Raw genomic sequence first — 17,397 nt, forward strand, 5'->3', positions numbered from 1 at the left:
TTTGTTCTGCACCGTGCCAACCAGAGGTTTCAGAGTTTAAAAAATAAAGCACAGGGGGTGTGGCCTCCCAGATCTCACTTGGCCCTCCTGGGGCGGCACCAAGCATTTTTCACAGCCCTACTTCCTGCCCTAGAGAACAGGTACAGATAGGCTTCTTACAAAGGCTTCAGGCGTTCACTGGGGAAAAGAAGTCAGGTGCAGTCCAGAGAAAGACATGGTGTTATCACTGGGCTACTCTTTAAAAATTTGTTGACCTGGAAACGAGGAGAAGGAAACTTGGCCTACATAATGCCCTTCCGGTTTGGGGCACACATTGGCTTTAAAGGCTTTCACTGCCTGAGCTTCCCACAACCCAGAGATACCCCAGGCAGGCCTCTCTCAGTCCTCTGACCGGCTTCCGTGATTGGAAACCCTGCCGGTGGCAGCACAAGCACGCGGCACTGCTGGAAGGAGAGGTCCCCCCCACCCGCTGCCTTTTGGGTGGCTGCCCTCTCTAATCCACGGCATGGTTCACCAGCAGCAAGTAATGAGGGGGAAATGAAATCATTCAGGGAGATTACGAAATAATTACAGAAAAGTTCACTTTAAAAAGATACTGAAAAGAATCATAACTAGCCAAAACAGGACTAGTAGAAGTAGAAATAGAAAAACAGAAATGACCAAAATGAGCTCCATGGGGTCAGCTCTACAACCCGCTTTTCTCTCAAGAAGCCAAGCTGAACGTGGCGGTGATGTTGTATCACATTCCTGAGCAAGAAGAAGGGCCAAGGGCCAGTGCGTTCTGAGCTGGACATGACCTGCACGTATCCCAGACTCTGAAGGACTTTTCTGGTTTTAGAAGTAGGGCAGCTCTGTCTGGCACCTGCTAATTTTGTAGAAAACAAAGTCCATGACTTTTGGCTTCAGGCAGAGGTGAAATCCAGAACACCGGTAGTGCTTACATTTAAGTAGGATACGCTGTTCCTTTTTTAAAAGGCAACTCCAGCTGGCCACAAATCCACCCACAGAAAATGGAAAGGGGATGAAAACTCTTTACTGACCCCTCTTGGCTGATCCGGGGAAAAGAAAAGGTCTGAAATCTTACCTCTCCCCCAGGAGAGTTCAGAGAACATTTGCTCTTTCACGCCATGGAAAGAAATCCTCTCAGTTCAGATGACCCCTAGCAGAACTCAAGCCTAAAGCACACGCAGCAATAATTTCTATTTATGGGGCTCCTGGAATGGAAATTGGGAAACGGCCTTCCAGATCAGCCCCAAAGGCTTTTGCTAGGTCCCTGACAGCCTGTGACCTCTGACTCTAGCTGAAAAAGTTACATAAGTGCCATTGTGACCACTTCTGATAGCAAAAAAAGACCTTACCTCTTTCTCTATTTTGAGTAGCTTCTTCACAGCCACCTCCTTGTCCTGTGATATCCATTTGGCTCGATAAACACTCCCAAAGCTTCCTCCGCCGCAGTTTTCAAAAAACTGCAAGTCATCAAATTTAATTTGCACAAAGGAGGGACCGAGAGACGACATCGCATAATGACAAAGTATTATACTTCCACAAACTCTGCAGAGAGAAAGAAAAAAGTTGGATTACAAATACGTTAGAATGAATCCTCTGAATCCTACTTTAGATAATGTATAACAAGTCCTGTGAAACTTCCAGAAAGAATCCTGGATGACTCAGGAGAAGGAAAACCAGGACTATAAACAAATCAAAATGCAAACACTTACTCTGGCAGCCCGTGCAAAATTCAACAGCGACTTGCCCAGACTCTGCAACCCAGCTGTCCACAGAGAAATGGCTCAGATTTCCCCCCGACAAAACCTGCAGCCGGACTTCCTGCACATCCCAGGAGCTCTGCCGAAAGGCTACTGTGTCACCAGGTCTCCTATCACGAAACCCTGACAAAAGGGAAGCATGCTTTCCACAGCACGCTTGCCTCGCTCTCCTGGTATGTGAGGCATGCCATCTCTCCACACTGTGCTCACTTCACACAAAATATACGTGGCCTAGGCAACTGAGCATCCCGGCCCACGGAGAGCCACCGTGCTGGGAAATGGGCACACATTCAATGCTTAGATTCCAAAAGCAAAAACATCCACCTTCGGGATGATAGAAGAGTTGGCCAAGCGTTTTCCTGAGTGGTTCCCTGGACTATACACGGTACCACAAAGTTAATTAAAGAGTAGAAGATTTGCCCTTGATTACAGTATATTAAGTCATCCAAAGACCTCTGCCAAGAGTGTTTAAAAAATATTATGCCTGTTTCCAGAGGAACGATTTCCCCTCCCAGAGATCATTATAGTGGCATTTTTCTGCAGTCCAAGGTGTTTACCATTCACCAGGTAAGTGTTCACCCTTCACACCCCATGCCAAACTATAGACTAGCAGGGAAAACAAAACACTAAACTTTTGAACTGCATAAAATGCAGGTAGATACCAAAGTTTATTTGCATACACTTGCTGAAACTATAAACCAGAACGGCATAATGAGGGAGCGGAAAGACAAATTCACAGGTGCAGAGCGTTCCACAAAACCGGCGGCCTGGGCTCCTCACAGCTGTCAACGTCGTGAAAGGGGCTTTTTTTTTTAAAAGCAGGGAAACTTGTAGCATAAAGAGGATTAAAAATGGTGACTAAATGCAATGCATGATCACTGGATTCTGGATCAAAAAAAACCTACAGAAAGTACTAGTTGGGATTTTAGGGAAATCTGAATATCAATTCTGTATTAGAAAATATTATCTATGGCAAATAATGGTATTTTAGCTTTGTATGAGGACGTCCTTGTTCTTGGGAGATATACTGGGAGATGTATTAAGGTGTGATATCTACAGCTTAATTTAAAATGATTCAGCTTCTCCTCCCTTCCAACAGAAGTGTGAACATACACAGAGAGAAAGTGAATGTGGCAAGATGCTAAGAACTAGCAAATCTAGGTGGAAGTTCATGGGCACTTTACTACTTCGGTCATTATTCTGTGGGATTTGATTGTTTTCAAAATAAAAAGGTGGAGGGGGCAGTTTGTATCCATACAAATCGACAAAATGTATTTGCAGACAACTTGTAGCTTCACTGTGTGATGTAAACAGTCTGCTCAGAGACTCAACGTGCGGCTGATGAGCAATCCCATTTTAGGAACGCCGGTCACTGAGGAACGCTGATTTCTCCCGTGAAGTCAAGCTCTGCCCGACTTTGGGGACAAGGAGAGAGAGAAGGCTGTTTATTGTCTGAAGTTGAAAAGATAACTTGGAGTCCACATAAAAACACAGTCAGAAAAAAACTGTAGTATCTAGGTACAGTCTAGACACATAGTTGAGTCAATAATTTACCTTTACTAAATTTCGCTTCAATTTTAATTTAGTTAATCATAGAAAAGAACAAAATGTGGATAAAATTTAGGAATGTGCCAAAGGTAGGGACACAAAATATGCAAGTTAAAAAGTTTGCGCAACCAAATACAAAACACCACTTGCAAGATTCCCTCAGGGTTACAGATACTTGGTTCAATATTTTTATCAAAGTCTAAAAATAAAATAGAACAACAAAGCTAATAGTAAAATTAGAACTGCCTGCACTGAATTCTCTCTACAGAGGGAACTGAATTCAACTCCTTTAGTAGCATTTTCTTCTGGTATTTACCTCCAAATTTCTTTCTTTCTTTTTTTAAAATCCTCACCTGAGGATAGGTTGAGTGATTTAAGAGAGAAAGAGGGAGAATTAGAGAGAGAGAAACATCAAATCAGTTGCCTCCAGTATGTATCCTGACCAGGAATCAAACCCGAAACCTTTTGGTGCATGGGACAACACTCCCACCAAATGAGCCACCTGGCCAGGGCTTACCTCTGCATGTCTAAAAAATGTGTTTATATTGTTATTTTTGGCTGTTCCATTACAGATATTATGTATTAAGTCTGCCCTGTGGAAGACAAGGATTTAGTTCTCACATGCCACCCTTAACCTCTTTGCATATGACACGTCACACCTGCCGAATCCTCCCAGCTTCCAACCACATTGTAACAATTACGTCAACAATCAGGGTACACAGTAGTCTGACAAGGTAAGTACTATTCCCAGGAGTGTTATGTAGAATTCCGTAGCTATTCCTTTCTTGAATAACTTCTTGTTTCTCCTAGAGTTATTAGTTGCTCTGTTTTCATTTTTGTTGTTTGCTTAGCTCTTTATACGCCTAACACTTACTAACCTTATTGAACTCTTCCAAGAACTGCAAAGCTACTCTCAATAAAGTAAAAACATCAGGTAATTTTTTTATTCTGTTTTTTTTTTCCCTTGGGCACATTCCTCCTATATCCTTCATCTTGATTCAGCCTGGCTGGAACAGTCTCTCTCAAGGCCTGACTTGGACCGAGACTTCCCTTCACTGCCATCCCAAGAACTTCCTGCGCGATTTCCTCTGTGGGAACCCCTGCCCTTGGACCTCCTTGCTCCTCTTTCCCAGTTTACCTTCTTGTTTTGACAGTGTACATCTCCCTTTAGCTACCTGATAGAGTGCCCCAAATGTAATTTTTTTTTTTAAAGAATCTGTGTCTTAAAATACTGACTGGTAGCCTGGCTGGGTATGTAATTCTAAGTAGAGAATAATTTTTCTTATAATTTCGGAAGTATTACTTCATAGCCTAGTTTCTAATGTGGCTACAGAGCAGACTGATGCTACTCTGGTTACTAATCCTTTTTTCATATCTTTTCCTTTCTGAAAGCTTTTAGGATCTTGTATTCATGGCTGGAATCCTGAATTTAACAGCATATGTTTCGGGGTGAGTCTTTGGTATTCACTGGCAGTACCCACAGTGAATTCTGTCTGTAACTCATGTCTTTCAACTCTGGGACATTTTCTTGTGTTCTTTACCAGTGACATCCGCTGGCACTTCCTGTCTTCCCATTCCCCATACACACGGAGGAACCACTCACAGTTCCCAGTACACGCCGCTCTCTCTCCTATCTCCTGTACCATTGCACCTTGTCTTTGCTTAGAAAACCTCCTGTTTTTCGAAAGTAAACTGTCCACAACCAGCTCCCTTTTTTAAATCCTCACCTGAGAACATTTTTTCACTGCTTTTAAAGGCAGAGGAAGAGAAGAGAGAGAAACATGGATGTGAGAAAGAAACACTCATTGGTTGCCTTCTTGGATGTGTCCTCATCTGGGATCGAATCCAAAACCTGGGTATGTGCCCTGGCCTGGAATCAAACCCACAACCTTCTGGTATACGGGACAGCGCTCCAAGTGACTGAGCCACACTGGCCAGGGCCACCACTACTGGCTCCATTGAGCCTCAAGAGTAGAGTTAAATTTTCCTTCTTCTGTGCCATAACACCTTCTTCACCCATTCATCTTTCCCCCTTAGTTCCCACCAGACTGTAAGTTCCCTAAAGGCAAAAGCCATTTGTATTTACATCTGGATCTTCAGTAGCCAGTACACAGCCAGGCGTACGCACCTTTTCCATTAAAAAATATTTGCTGAATGAACGAATAAATAAATAAATAGTTTCTGGCTATTCTTCCATCATACCTTTTACAACTGCAAAGATTCCAACCCCACTAAGTACAGCCTGAGACCTACAGTATTTCCAAGTCTCCCCACCTCACCCCCAAAGGATTCTGAGGCAAATCTTGATTTGGAAGGGGGTGCCTGGGCTTCTTGGGAGACTGAATGAGTGTATGTTTTGGGACCTTCACAACTGGGTATCTCTGAATCCAAAGAAGAAGAAGGAAAAAGAGGGGGAGAGGAAGGAAAATCCTTTCTAAAATACATGTAGAGATTGGAACCAAGATGAGATCAGTATGAATAAATCTAAACCCTCCAGTGCAGAGCGGGTCCAGGGAATATGGATGCACCGAGGTAGGTTGGTGGCATCTGCAACTGGCCTAAGGGGGCCAGAGAAAAGGGGACCTCTGAGACGCACAGACCTCCACGACCTTTACCCTTTGAGACGAGGCAACTAGTCCTGTTCTCCCCAGAACCACTATTACTCAACTGTGATACATCCCGCCATTTGGAAACTGGCTATGTGATTATGTGAAGATCTGCTGAGACCACACAAAACGAAGTCCCTTCTGATGACCAAAGAGACACAACGCCGGGGCCCACGGGGACAGGTCTGAACTCCAGTGAGCTGGCCATAAAGCCTCCCTCTGCCGTCTGTGAGTGTGGGGCCGCATAGATTTCTTTTTCCCCTGCGGCTTTCTCCCCTTTAACTTTAAAATCACTATTCTAAGAGGGTCAACTTACGACCATAAAAATGAAAAATCTGAGTTGCTGATTAATCACATTAACAGCATCTTGCGGAAGACTGCTACCAAATCAAATTATATTCTTATTTTTCCGATGTATTCTCCAGTAAATACACTAGCACTTAACAATGAGCATCATCTATATCAATGTATTCACACAGAATATCCACTTATATGATGTTTTCATCCCACCATGTTAAAATTAATGCTTTCAAACAAGAAAGGCAATTTTTCTCCATGCAACAATTTCCAGTTCTAATTTTGTGGCATGCTAACTTTTCTTTCATAAACTCTCAAAGCTATTTGAAATATTAATAAGTCTCTACCACACGGCGCCAAGGGGCATGTCACCCAAATCAAAGCCTAACGGAGGGTCACGACTGTGGCAATGTGGAAAACCACTAACTCAGGGGTGCATCTGATCATCCGAGGACTGTAGCAAGACAATGTTTTTAATTTTAAAATCTTTCCTTAAGTTAAAAATTTAAAAATTTAACTATAAATTGCTGAATGCATACACATACACCATTGGCTAATTATTATTAAAAATAAAACCACACGAAGGCAGAAAACTTTAAAGGTAGTATTACATTACTTTTTAAAGTGTTCAGCCTTCTAGTCCAAACAAATGGACTTTTACCCTGAATTAAAAACAACAAAAACAAGAAAGGCCCATCTAAGTTGTAACATAATAATGATAACGACGTTTAGAACAGATAGGAGTGAGTCTGCTCCACCTCTACCACTCGGTGACCTCCGACCAATCACCTTTTCTCAGATTGCGGCATTTCCTGAAGCAATAAATACAAAATTTCCATTTTACTATCAAATGTCTCCAAATTGATAGGCCAAATGTTATTAAGTCTGCACAGTACGATTTGGCTTCTCTGATGACTCTTCCAGATGGAGAGATCTAACAGCAAAGCTGAACCTAGCAGCTGCGAGACCTGGGACCAGGCCCTGTGCCTCTCTGAACCCAGTTTTCTCACCAGCAGTAACCCCACCCACGTTGCATAGGTGCTAGGAAGTGGGAGATGCTGTGAAAGGGCCTTGCACAGTGTCAGACGCATAATAAGTGGGAATTATCACTCTAATTACTTTAATGTCTTTTTTTAAAGATCTTATTTATTTTTTAGAGACGGGCAGGAGAAAGAGAGGGAGAGACACATCAATGTGTGGTTGCTTCTCGTGCGCCCCCTACTAGGGACCTGGCCCACAACCCAGGCACGTGCCCTGACTGGGAATCGAACCAGCGACCCCTTGCTGCACAGGCCAGCACTCAATCCACTGGGCCACACCAGCCAGGGCTAGTTTAATAAGTCTTGATGTCACATGTAGCTGTCTACTTCTTTAGCCTCTGTATTCAGGTGTGTTTTCCTCAACAGTTTTCCTCTCTTGTTTTCAGAATTGCCTTATATTGTATTTCTATGAGTTTTGCTGAGCAATTATTAATAGATAAATGTACTATTGATCCCCAAATCCTTTTTATCTGTGCTTCTCTGAGTATTTTTCTCTCTTTTTACTGCTTTTAATTTTTGGTCATTTTTGCCAGATCTATCTTATTAGTAAATAATTATAATTTTCTTTCAATCATTTAATAAATTGACCATATTTAAGTTACTAAGAGACAACACTTTTTTTTAGATACTAGAGTTACTAGGACCTGTTCGTTCCATGATAGCACTGGCTTTGGGAGGGACTGAGCACCCCTCCTCCCAGTGGTGGCTGCTGTCTTCTCTCAGACCTCGTTTCCTGCACAGGACGCAGGGAGCCGCAACCCGCTTCACCAAACACCTGCAAGTCACAGCTCTTCAAAAGATTCAATCTACTTGACCAAAGGGTTAACTTTACTAGAAAACAGGACTTTGGACTTTTTCTGTTTTTTTTATCTTTTAGGTTTATATGGGCCCCACTTCTGAATTCTGATCCTTCATCTTCCTCTTCCCCTAATTTACACTTTCCTTTTCCACAAAGTTACACATTTACTTGTAATGCAATATAGAAAAACTACATTTGTTATGACCCAAGTGTGACCAAAAATAAAAAGGCTTTAGAAAACGGCCCTCGACAAATTCTTTTGCCAAGCCTGCTGCCCTAATACTTATTTTTGAGAATCTACACTACTACTTAGTATTATTTCAGCCTCCTTAACACAGATTAGTGAATAAACTACTAAAAATGTGCTTTATCATCAGGTGTATTAAAACACCACCACTTGGGTCCTGGCCAGGTAGCTCAGTTGGTTAGAGTGTCATCCCAATATGCCAATGTTCCTGGAGTTCAATGCCCAGTCAGGGCACGTACAAGAAGGAACAAATGAATACATAAATAAGTGGAAAAACAAATCAATGTTTCTCTGTTTCTTTCTCTCTCTCTCCCCCCTCCTCCGTGTAAAATCAATAAATATTTTAAAAACAGTACTTGGATTATGGTTTTGCAATTATTTTTTTCCTACAAGTCTATTCTTCAAAAAATGGGGAAAGCTCAGGTTTGGTGTTCATCACACCAAAGTTAAGAATGTAAATACTCTTTTTCTGAACAGGGCTGTTGTTCTACTGTGTTTCTGTTTTTCAACCCCGCCCCCCAAAAAAAAGATCTACACTCGCAACAGGAGAACAGGTGTGTGAGTAGAACTAACTAGTTGTTAGTTACCATGGATAGTCCTTCCTGCCCCCCATGTGCAGGGGGAGGAAATCAACATATCATATAGAACAGGTCGGGTTCAGTGAATAGGATCACTAGCCACAGATATGTGAGAGAATTCGACTTTAAGAACCTTAAAATAGAACCACTACTGTTTCTTTTTTTCCCCACCCCTCTATGCCTTACTATATAAGTAACATAATTCTCTAGTTAGAGCAAAGGCTAAAATAAAAGGAGCTATTTAAATGAAACAGCCTTAACAGTACTTTACTATTTCAATTAAGGAGAACAAACTGCCACGACACACCTCCTCACCAGAAATGGTGTTACGAGAGACAAAACACAGGAGGAGCAGGAAAGTAAGGGCAGGTGCACTGATGTCGCAGAAACGCCGTGTGGAAACGTGTCTGTGCTCGCACCCCGACGAGGACACGAGGAACGGGCCTGATCCGTGACCCAGGCCACTGCAGGGGCTTCCTGTGTGGAATGACTGGCGGCAGGAGGAACAGGAATTCAGGCTTTGAGTGGAGCACAGGAGCTCTGGCGAGGGGCACATGGCGGCGGCGGGGGGGGGGGNGGGGGGGGGGGGGGGGGGGGGGGGGGGGGGGGGGGGGGGGGGGGGGGGGGGGGGGGGGGGGGGCGCTGGCTAGAAGAGGAAGTCACAGGTGTCTGCAGGTGCCTTGGGGACGGCAGCTGCTCCTGAGTGAAGGTCTACTTCGGTCAGCAGCCCCACACCTTCCTAGATCCTGCTGCTACTTGGCCTTTGTTTCTACCCTGGAACCCGGTTTTCTGTCAAATAGGAAGAATCTGACCATATTGGCTACTGCTAGCAAACAGGTACAATTTTCGGACTAATTACCTAGAATGAATGCTCACTGAGAAGGGCTGATATGAGGGTCAGATTCTGGTGATCGGGATGTAAAGTGAAAGAAAATTGGGGTGCTAAAACTAGAGAAGCCCAAAGAAAGACTCTAAATGATGCATCACCGATCCAGAGGAAAAGCCATCCATGGACAAAAATTATAGAAAAGAATTTCTGGTTATTAGAGTTGCCTAACAAGAACATATGCCACCTTGTTTAATAGTGAGTTCCCCAGCACTGGAAGTGTTCAATGAGAGGCGGGCACGTTCTGCAGTAGGAAATTCTCACATCAGCCTCCAGAGCAGAAGGAATGTTTTTTTAAGATCCACTCCAACCCTTTGAGTAAACAACGGCTAATTAACCTACTATAAAGTATGAATGGTCCCCTTCTCTTCCTAGGGATAGTCAGAAAGCTGGCACCAAGAGCCCCTTGATGTTGAGGAGGAGCACAGTGATTAACATCAGTGAGGGACACAATGGTGATGACTGGTCATCCTTCTCAATTTCTCCTCCCAGACTGCTGGGAAGGCAAAAGCCACATGCCAGAGTCCTATCCTACAACTGTCCTCCGCCCTCCCCCTCCACTTCCAAGGCAAAGAGCTCTTTTCACCTGGAAAGCCACAAAAAACCCCACAGAAAATGAAAACTCTTCAGATGAGGATCTACCCCTATTATTTTCTCAGCAAGATGGAACTGCATCACCGCATGCACTGGGCTGGGCTGTGAGCTTAACGGCACAGCACCGTTTACCAGAACCAGGCCCGCAGTCCACGAGCATGGGTATTCCCACAGGTGGGGCACCCGGCACAGTGCAGAAGGCGTATGAGTAAACACACGTCCTGCAGCCCTGATTTTACTTTTTAAGACCTGGAGGAACAAGGACACAAAATGCTTAGTATCTGTTTGTATGGGTTTGTTCAATAAAGTCAAACAGTACAGAAGAGAATGCAAACTTCACATGAATTTTCATGATTAAATGCAACATTTTAAAGAAAGTGCTTGCTTCCATTGGGGATATTTATGGCTATATTTTAAAATCCCTGAAGGAATACATTCTTCCCCATAACAGGACACACTGGCAGATAAGTTTAGTACGCAAAGATTTACTCCATGACCTTTAAACACACCTCCTGCCTTCTTTCGTCGGTTTTCCTACATGAAGTCCAGAGATAAGTCCAGAGATAAGTCCAGGAAGGAGGATGTTGGGCCCCAGAGATAAGCTGTGCTCAAAATCGGCTCTAAGGATGATTCTGGTCTTAAGCTAATAACCTTCTGCTATTCATGCAACCCCCCAATTCCTCAAACTTCTCATGTAAATGCATTAATTTTCAGATTCACCCCTGAGAACATTACAAAGCTGCTTTAGAAACCCTTACACTAAAAGGAAGAGAGTAGCTATGAAAGCCTCCTGGCCCTGCATAGACAGATAAGCATGACCTGGGAACGGGGCAGGCGACAAGGGCGAGCCTTCGCCCAGGGGAGGGGAGCCAGGCGGCTCTCTCTGTGGATAACCTGGGGATGTGGCAGAACACCCTTCCCTATTACTCAGTTATGGCAGCTGAAGTTTCAGGCACTGGTTCAAGCATTTCCATGTGCTGTCTCATATGCTTATAAAGCAGGTATTACCTTCCCCAATCTACATGTGAGGACACTAAGCATCAAAGGTATGAGAGTTGCCCAAGCCGACTGACTGCCTAACTGAGAAGTGACACAACCAGGATTCAAACCCAGGTCTGACCCCAAAGGCACACCATTTTCCCCACCACACTGTATGTCTTCCTTCCACTGTGTCATTCTTCTTCTTCCTTCTAATTTGCTTTCTCCTCCCTCTTTACACAGACCCTTTTCTTATTATAGTAATTACTGGATTGCTTACCATCCCCCTAAAGTTCAGTCCAAGGCTTTCATTTCCTGTTCACAATCCTGATGCTGGGGTTCAGGTGTCAAATGTGTGGCTGCTTTGTCCTCACAGAAACTCCTACTGTGCTGGGATTATTCGCCCGCGATTAGGACATATCGATGCTTCTACTGTCCATTGGAGGGTCTCACCCAAAAGCACCCATGTATCGGTCAAACCAATCTAAGCTGTAGCATTTATAGCTCTTTCCTTAACAGGTGCAGTTTTCTGTTCACAGCTAGAATTCTGCTTCTTTGTATGTAGCAGGACAAGGTTAACAGCCACAAACGATGTGGCCTACATCTTCCGTGCAGCAGTTCCCAACTCCGTCCCTATCGACCTGTCCAGGGTAAAATAAAATGGAAACCAAACGATCCAAATTGACTTTTATTTCCAACATCTCTGGATACAGACATAAGGCTCTCATTCTAAGAAGTACTATATCACCACAAACACCTTTTCTTGGTTTAAAAAAATCATTGATTCTCTCCTCTCTTTTCTCCAAATCCATCAGTTTCTAAAACCAACTGTCCATTTTTTTTCTTCTGCTCCACACTAATAGCTTCACTCTATGTCTGCCCTCTTTTCATGGAACATCATTGTAATTCTGCCAGTGTTTTCTATGATGACTAGATTATTCACTCCATGCCCCTCATAATTCTGTTTATAATTTTGTAGCCCTATCAAAGTCAGTTTCACAGCTCATTCCAGATAGGCACTCAGCCAATATATTGCCAATAACATTCACTCATGTGCTAACTTAAAACACACAGTGCGGCTGGCCAAGTTTCCTTATTTGGCAAGAAAGTCCCTTAGTTCCCAAGATCTTTGACCATCCATTTTTAGATCCAAATCCCCATGCTTAATATTGAGTTATTTCTCTCTCTCTCTCTCTCTCCCCTCTCCCTCACTCTCCAATGTGTTCTTATGTGTTCCCTGAAAGAATAAGGGAAGAGATCAACCACTTATTTGTTTCCCTGGACAAAAAAATAATGTCATGTTACGGTTATTTACTCTGGAATATTATTAGCACTAAAACTTTTGATTTAAACAATATTTTCCAGCTTAAAAAAAAACCTCCCAAAACTATTCCAAAAAAAGTTATCGTAAGAATTAAATGCTTTAAGATTAAAATAAACAGTACATTGTTCTGAAAGGCCCTTCTTCTTTATCTTAATTCTCTCTTTCCAAACAAACGAAATTTATATTCATTTACAATTTCCCAAATCTCTCACTATTGTAGCAGGAATTTAAAACAAAGGCGCTACAAATCACCAAAACCATAAGCAAAATGCAGCCATCACATATTTTTTTGAAAATCGAAATCATAAAATTTCACTGTGGAGACAAAGAGGACATTAACTGTCTTGAATCACTTGTTTATTTTTGTCTTTCAATGTGTTGGCAGGTTTGGATTCATTGAATTCTGGTGGTTCAATTCAACCGAGTTCAGAAAAGCAAGAGGATTCTCCTCAAACAGCTTTCGGGTTAAAATACGAATGTACTTTAACAATCACTTTAGCTCAAATACTCCCGAATTAGTAAGTTGATTCTAATACACCATTACTGATGAGAGGGCTGCTTATTGTAACATTTGGCATGTGCCACTAAATGGTGTTGCTTTCATTATTAAAGAAACTGACAAAAATAGTAATTAAGTTCTCCATAAACAATGTTTTTGCAAGATCTCCAGGCGTATCCGAAAACGTACATTTTTCAGCACTCTAACAATGACTGCCCCATTTTATTTTATTTTTTGGCAGTTGGATGTACTCTTCCCAGTTCTGTACTGAAGTTTTTCTACAAGCTGTCAGGGGCGAGCGAGGAGTGCCGGCGACCTCAGCACTCCTCTCCAGGTCTGGCACTGGTCTCAGAATCCATGAACCCGGGGACGCCACAGCGTAGGCAAAGGGGTGATCCTCAGCATCCATGAAAGGAAAAGGGGGACGCTGGAGAGTGCGGGTGCGTGGTAGCTCCACTCTGCCCAGGGCCGGGCAGGAAGTCGCCACTCTGGGTGGGAGATAACGCGCCCGGCCTGGCAGAAGAGCAGAAGTTTGTGGTCTCCCTTCGCACGCAAACACCTCTGCTGGAAAGTGGCCTGCACCCTGCCCTGATTTGGGAAACTCGAGTTTCGTTTTCGAGCGGTAGCCGGATCACCCACTGAGAGGCCGGCGCTCGGGTGCCGCCGGTCCGTGGGGGAGGAGGCTGCCCGGGAGGCGGCCCACGCCGCGCCGCGCGCCCAGGGCCCAGAAAGCCGCAGACGCTCCGGGCTGCACCCCGCTCTCCTGGGCGCCAAGTTCTGCGTGGGACCGGCCCAAACTTCCCAAACTGCTTGAGGCCGAGCCGAGGCTGAAGTCGGGCGCCGAATCCGTTAGAGCCCGGAACGCTCGCTCCCGCGCCGCCCTGGAGGGCTCCGGGTTAGGGAGAGGGTCCGGGTGGGGACCCAGAGGGCCGCCAGGCTCCGGAGCCCGGCCCGGTTGGGCCTTGGCCAGGAGACGTCGGGCGACTCGCAAGGGTGACGGGCCTCCCTCGCACCCTCTCCCTCCCCGGCCTCCTCCTGGCTCTTACCTGGCTCCCGGGCCGGACGCGAGCAGCAGCCGGGCGCGCAGAGGCCCCGCGCGCGGCGAGGGCAGGGGCGGCAACCAGGGGTCGAGAGGACGGCGTCCCGTGTGGCTCCCACGCTTCCCCCGGAGTCAGGAGTTGAACATTCCGCCTCTCTACCCCGCGCCAATGAGGAAGACAGTCGCGACAACAGCACCACCTACCTCCGAGCGCGGAATGGCTAGGCCTCCCTGCCAGCCGGTGGTCGGGCCGCAGCTCGGACCGGTCAGCGACTGGGGCGTGGGACAACGCTCAGGCCCCGCAGGCCTGCATCCCAAGGGGTGCCATCCGCCCCAGCTCCCTGGAACCCACCAGGCAGCTGGCTGAGGCTGGTGGGGCGCGGGGTGGGGGTGGGGGGCGGTGCACTCAGCCGGGGACACCTGCCCTGTCACGGGGGGCGCAGGGAGAGGGCCCATGCCTTTGCGCCCTTTCATGCCTTCACATATTTTTAAGCGCGTTACCACCACCCATCCCGACAACTCAGTCCTTTTCCACAAATAGTAGAAAGCTGGGAGGTTGCTACGTGCCCTAAAGAACTTATTTATCTAGTTAGGAAGGAGACAGACCTGTAAAGCTATTTCCGAGGAGTTAGGGCTACAGATTGCCTCAGTGGAACCACTCGTAGATACCTACCGAATTTTGAGGAGGGGTCATGGTCTGCTGCCCTGGTTGGTGACTTTAACAAAACTGAGTTCAGATAAGGCCACTAAAATTCATGTCAGGTGTGAGCAAAAGGTGGAAATAGATATTGGGAAGGGTGGTTCTGTGAAGGAAAAATTGCAACGGTATGGCACCATTATCCAGGGGGTTGAGTTTGAAGTTCATTATCTATGGACACTGGGGACAAGTGGAAAGCTAGAATCAAAGGGGTCAAATAGGTCTTTGTCTTTTTCGTTTAATGGTGATTTAGAGAGAGAGCAGGCCACAGTGGTTGTTGGATTGGTTGGCAGGACAAAACAGGGAAGCAGCGTGAGTGGCACATACTGCCATTACCTGGGAATGGGATTGTGAGAACCGGAGTGAGAGTACACATCAAAAAGAAGGAATGGGGTGGAGAGACGTGTTTCAGGAGGAGGCCACAAAAACTGGTGACCTACTAGATGTAGAATGATGCCCTGGTTTCAGACCTGGATGGCTGGAAGGGCGATGGTGTCACGGACAGAAATAGGGCTATGTGGAGGGGAAGCTGGCTTCCCATTAAGCTGAGGTCATGGGAGGAAAAACAGGGATGCAGCGGTTGAAATAGAGGCCCAGTTTCAGGAAAGAGGTCAGGAGGGAAATATATTATAAATCATTTATATAGTTAGACGTGAAAGTGGAGGCATGGGTAAATACAGGTCAAAAAATAGCTTTCTAGTCTGTTATTCAGATTCATTATCAAATTTTCCCTTTGATAAGAGAAATTTTAGCATGGATGGATTCTACTTCAGTAGCTGAGAAATTGGGATTGATGCAAACTGTCATTCTAAAAAAAAGTGTTAACATAGCTAATCAAATAATTCTAAAAACCATGTAAACACTAAAGGGGAAACTAAGGCCCTTTAGCACAGACCCAAGCATGAGGCAACACCAGCCCTTTCTCCTCACCTTCAAAGGCACTAACTGCACTGTGGCAGAGAGGACACTCACTGGGGGTCAGAGGATGTGGCTTCTGGTCTTAATTCTGTCACTCACCAGCTGGGTGCTTTGCTAGACAGACCTCAGTTTTCTGCTCTGCAAAATAAGAAGGCCCACTTAAACATTAGCTACAGGTTCCAGATTTGAAATTCTCAATGTATTGCTGCAAATTTGGAACATGGACCTTAAGAGACAATATTTTTAGCCATATTCCCCTTCTTTCCCATCCATTTTTCCTTCATTCTATTTCCCCCTTATAATTGGCTGATAGAATAACCGGCCGGAACAGTGAACACTGAAGAGGAGTCTCACAAACCTGATTAAATGACAATCGGGCAGACATTCTCTTGAATTCCCAGTTATGTTGTAAGCTCCGTGAGGTCATCTCTTCTATTCTATTGCATGTGTTCATAGCTGAAATACATACATATTGTGTGATAAGCTGATTGCCTTAAGTATAACTTCCTTGCTCAAGTTGCTGGTTTCCTTATGATTATACTACTGCTCTCTTTAATCCCCAGACCTAGTATCTGTAGTCTAGTGCTTATTCCCATGGTTGACTCTGCTTTTTCAAGCTTTCAAATCTTTTTGGAAGCATATTACTTAATTTTCACCTATACAAGTTTACAAACGTAAAGAGCAATAGCAAGAGAGACCCAGTCAAACCTCTCTTATGACTGACGCCTTCCCATTTTTTATTTCAAATGTCTCTATGCTAAAAATAGATGTACTCTCAGGAGGGGGTGGATTGGAAGTCCTCAGCACCTACTCATACCCAAGAACGCCCTCCGAAATAAACATGCAATGACACCAAAAACCATGTATTTGCTATGCAAATTTAGGCTAAGGAAGAAGTCTCCTAGGCTCTCATTCAATTAGATTGTTGTTACTAAGCTGGTCTTTTTTAAAAGAGTTTATTTATTTATTTTTAGAGGCGGGGGAAGAGAAGGAGAGGGAAAGAAACATTGATTTGTGAGGGAAACATCCATAGGTTGCTTCTTGCATACGCCCCAACTGGGGACCAGGCCCACAACCCACACTTGTGCCCTGACTGGGAATCCGACCAGCGACCTTTTGGCCGGCACCCAACCCACTGAGTCACACCAATCAGGGCTCTAAGCTACTTTCAAATAGAAATTCTGGAACTGCCACCAGCTATCAGCAGATCGGAGAAGTGCAGACATAAATTCTCTTAAGGATAGAAGGAAAGGCAACTTAAAAGGAAGGAAGCATTCTGTTGTATCCTTCCCTCTCCTTACTGCGATAAGAGCTGGGATGAGAGCTGGTACCCAGGAGCATTTTCGCTGGTCATCTCAGTTCTCCATCTTAGATGATGAGTAGTCTGTGTGGGGATCACAGCTAAGAATTAACCACCTTTTATCTTTCACTCCTGTAACACTCTGGATCCCTGGGAAATTCGGGCATACAATCAAGCATCCCTTAAGGTATGTAGCCATTTCCTTAAAATCACAAATGAAGACCAGGTCATTGTTTGAGCTTAGTTTTCACATTTAACCCGAGGACTCAAGATTCACAAGC

General features: G+C 44.8%; 1 protein-coding gene across 3 annotated transcripts in view; it reads right to left on the bottom strand.

Moving 5' to 3' along the window:
- MAP3K20 (mitogen-activated protein kinase kinase kinase 20) overlaps positions 1-14,316 on the bottom strand; it is a 158,768-nt gene extending 144,452 nt beyond the window's left edge. Inside the window, exons 1-2 of one of the 3 annotated variants that reach the window (XM_037044437.1) lie at positions 14,209-14,316; positions 1,359-1,551 (exon numbers count right to left, since the gene is read on the bottom strand). In XM_037044437.1, the coding sequence (XP_036900332.1) occupies positions 1,359-1,517 (159 nt within the window). In that variant the 5' untranslated portion in view covers positions 1,518-1,551; positions 14,209-14,316. Of the gene's footprint in view, positions 1-1,358; positions 1,552-1,718; positions 1,899-14,208 lie in introns of those variants that run through there. The other 2 variants (XM_037044438.1, XM_037044440.1) reach the window with 2 other exon arrangements.
- Between the last annotated feature and the right edge of the window lie 3,081 nt (positions 14,317-17,397).

The sequence above is a fragment of the Sturnira hondurensis genome, unplaced genomic scaffold (genome assembly GCF_014824575.4).
Source record: "Sturnira hondurensis isolate 20B ecotype Veracruz unplaced genomic scaffold, ASM1482457v3 Scaffold0004136, whole genome shotgun sequence".
Lineage (NCBI taxonomy): Eukaryota > Metazoa > Chordata > Mammalia > Chiroptera > Phyllostomidae > Sturnira > Sturnira hondurensis.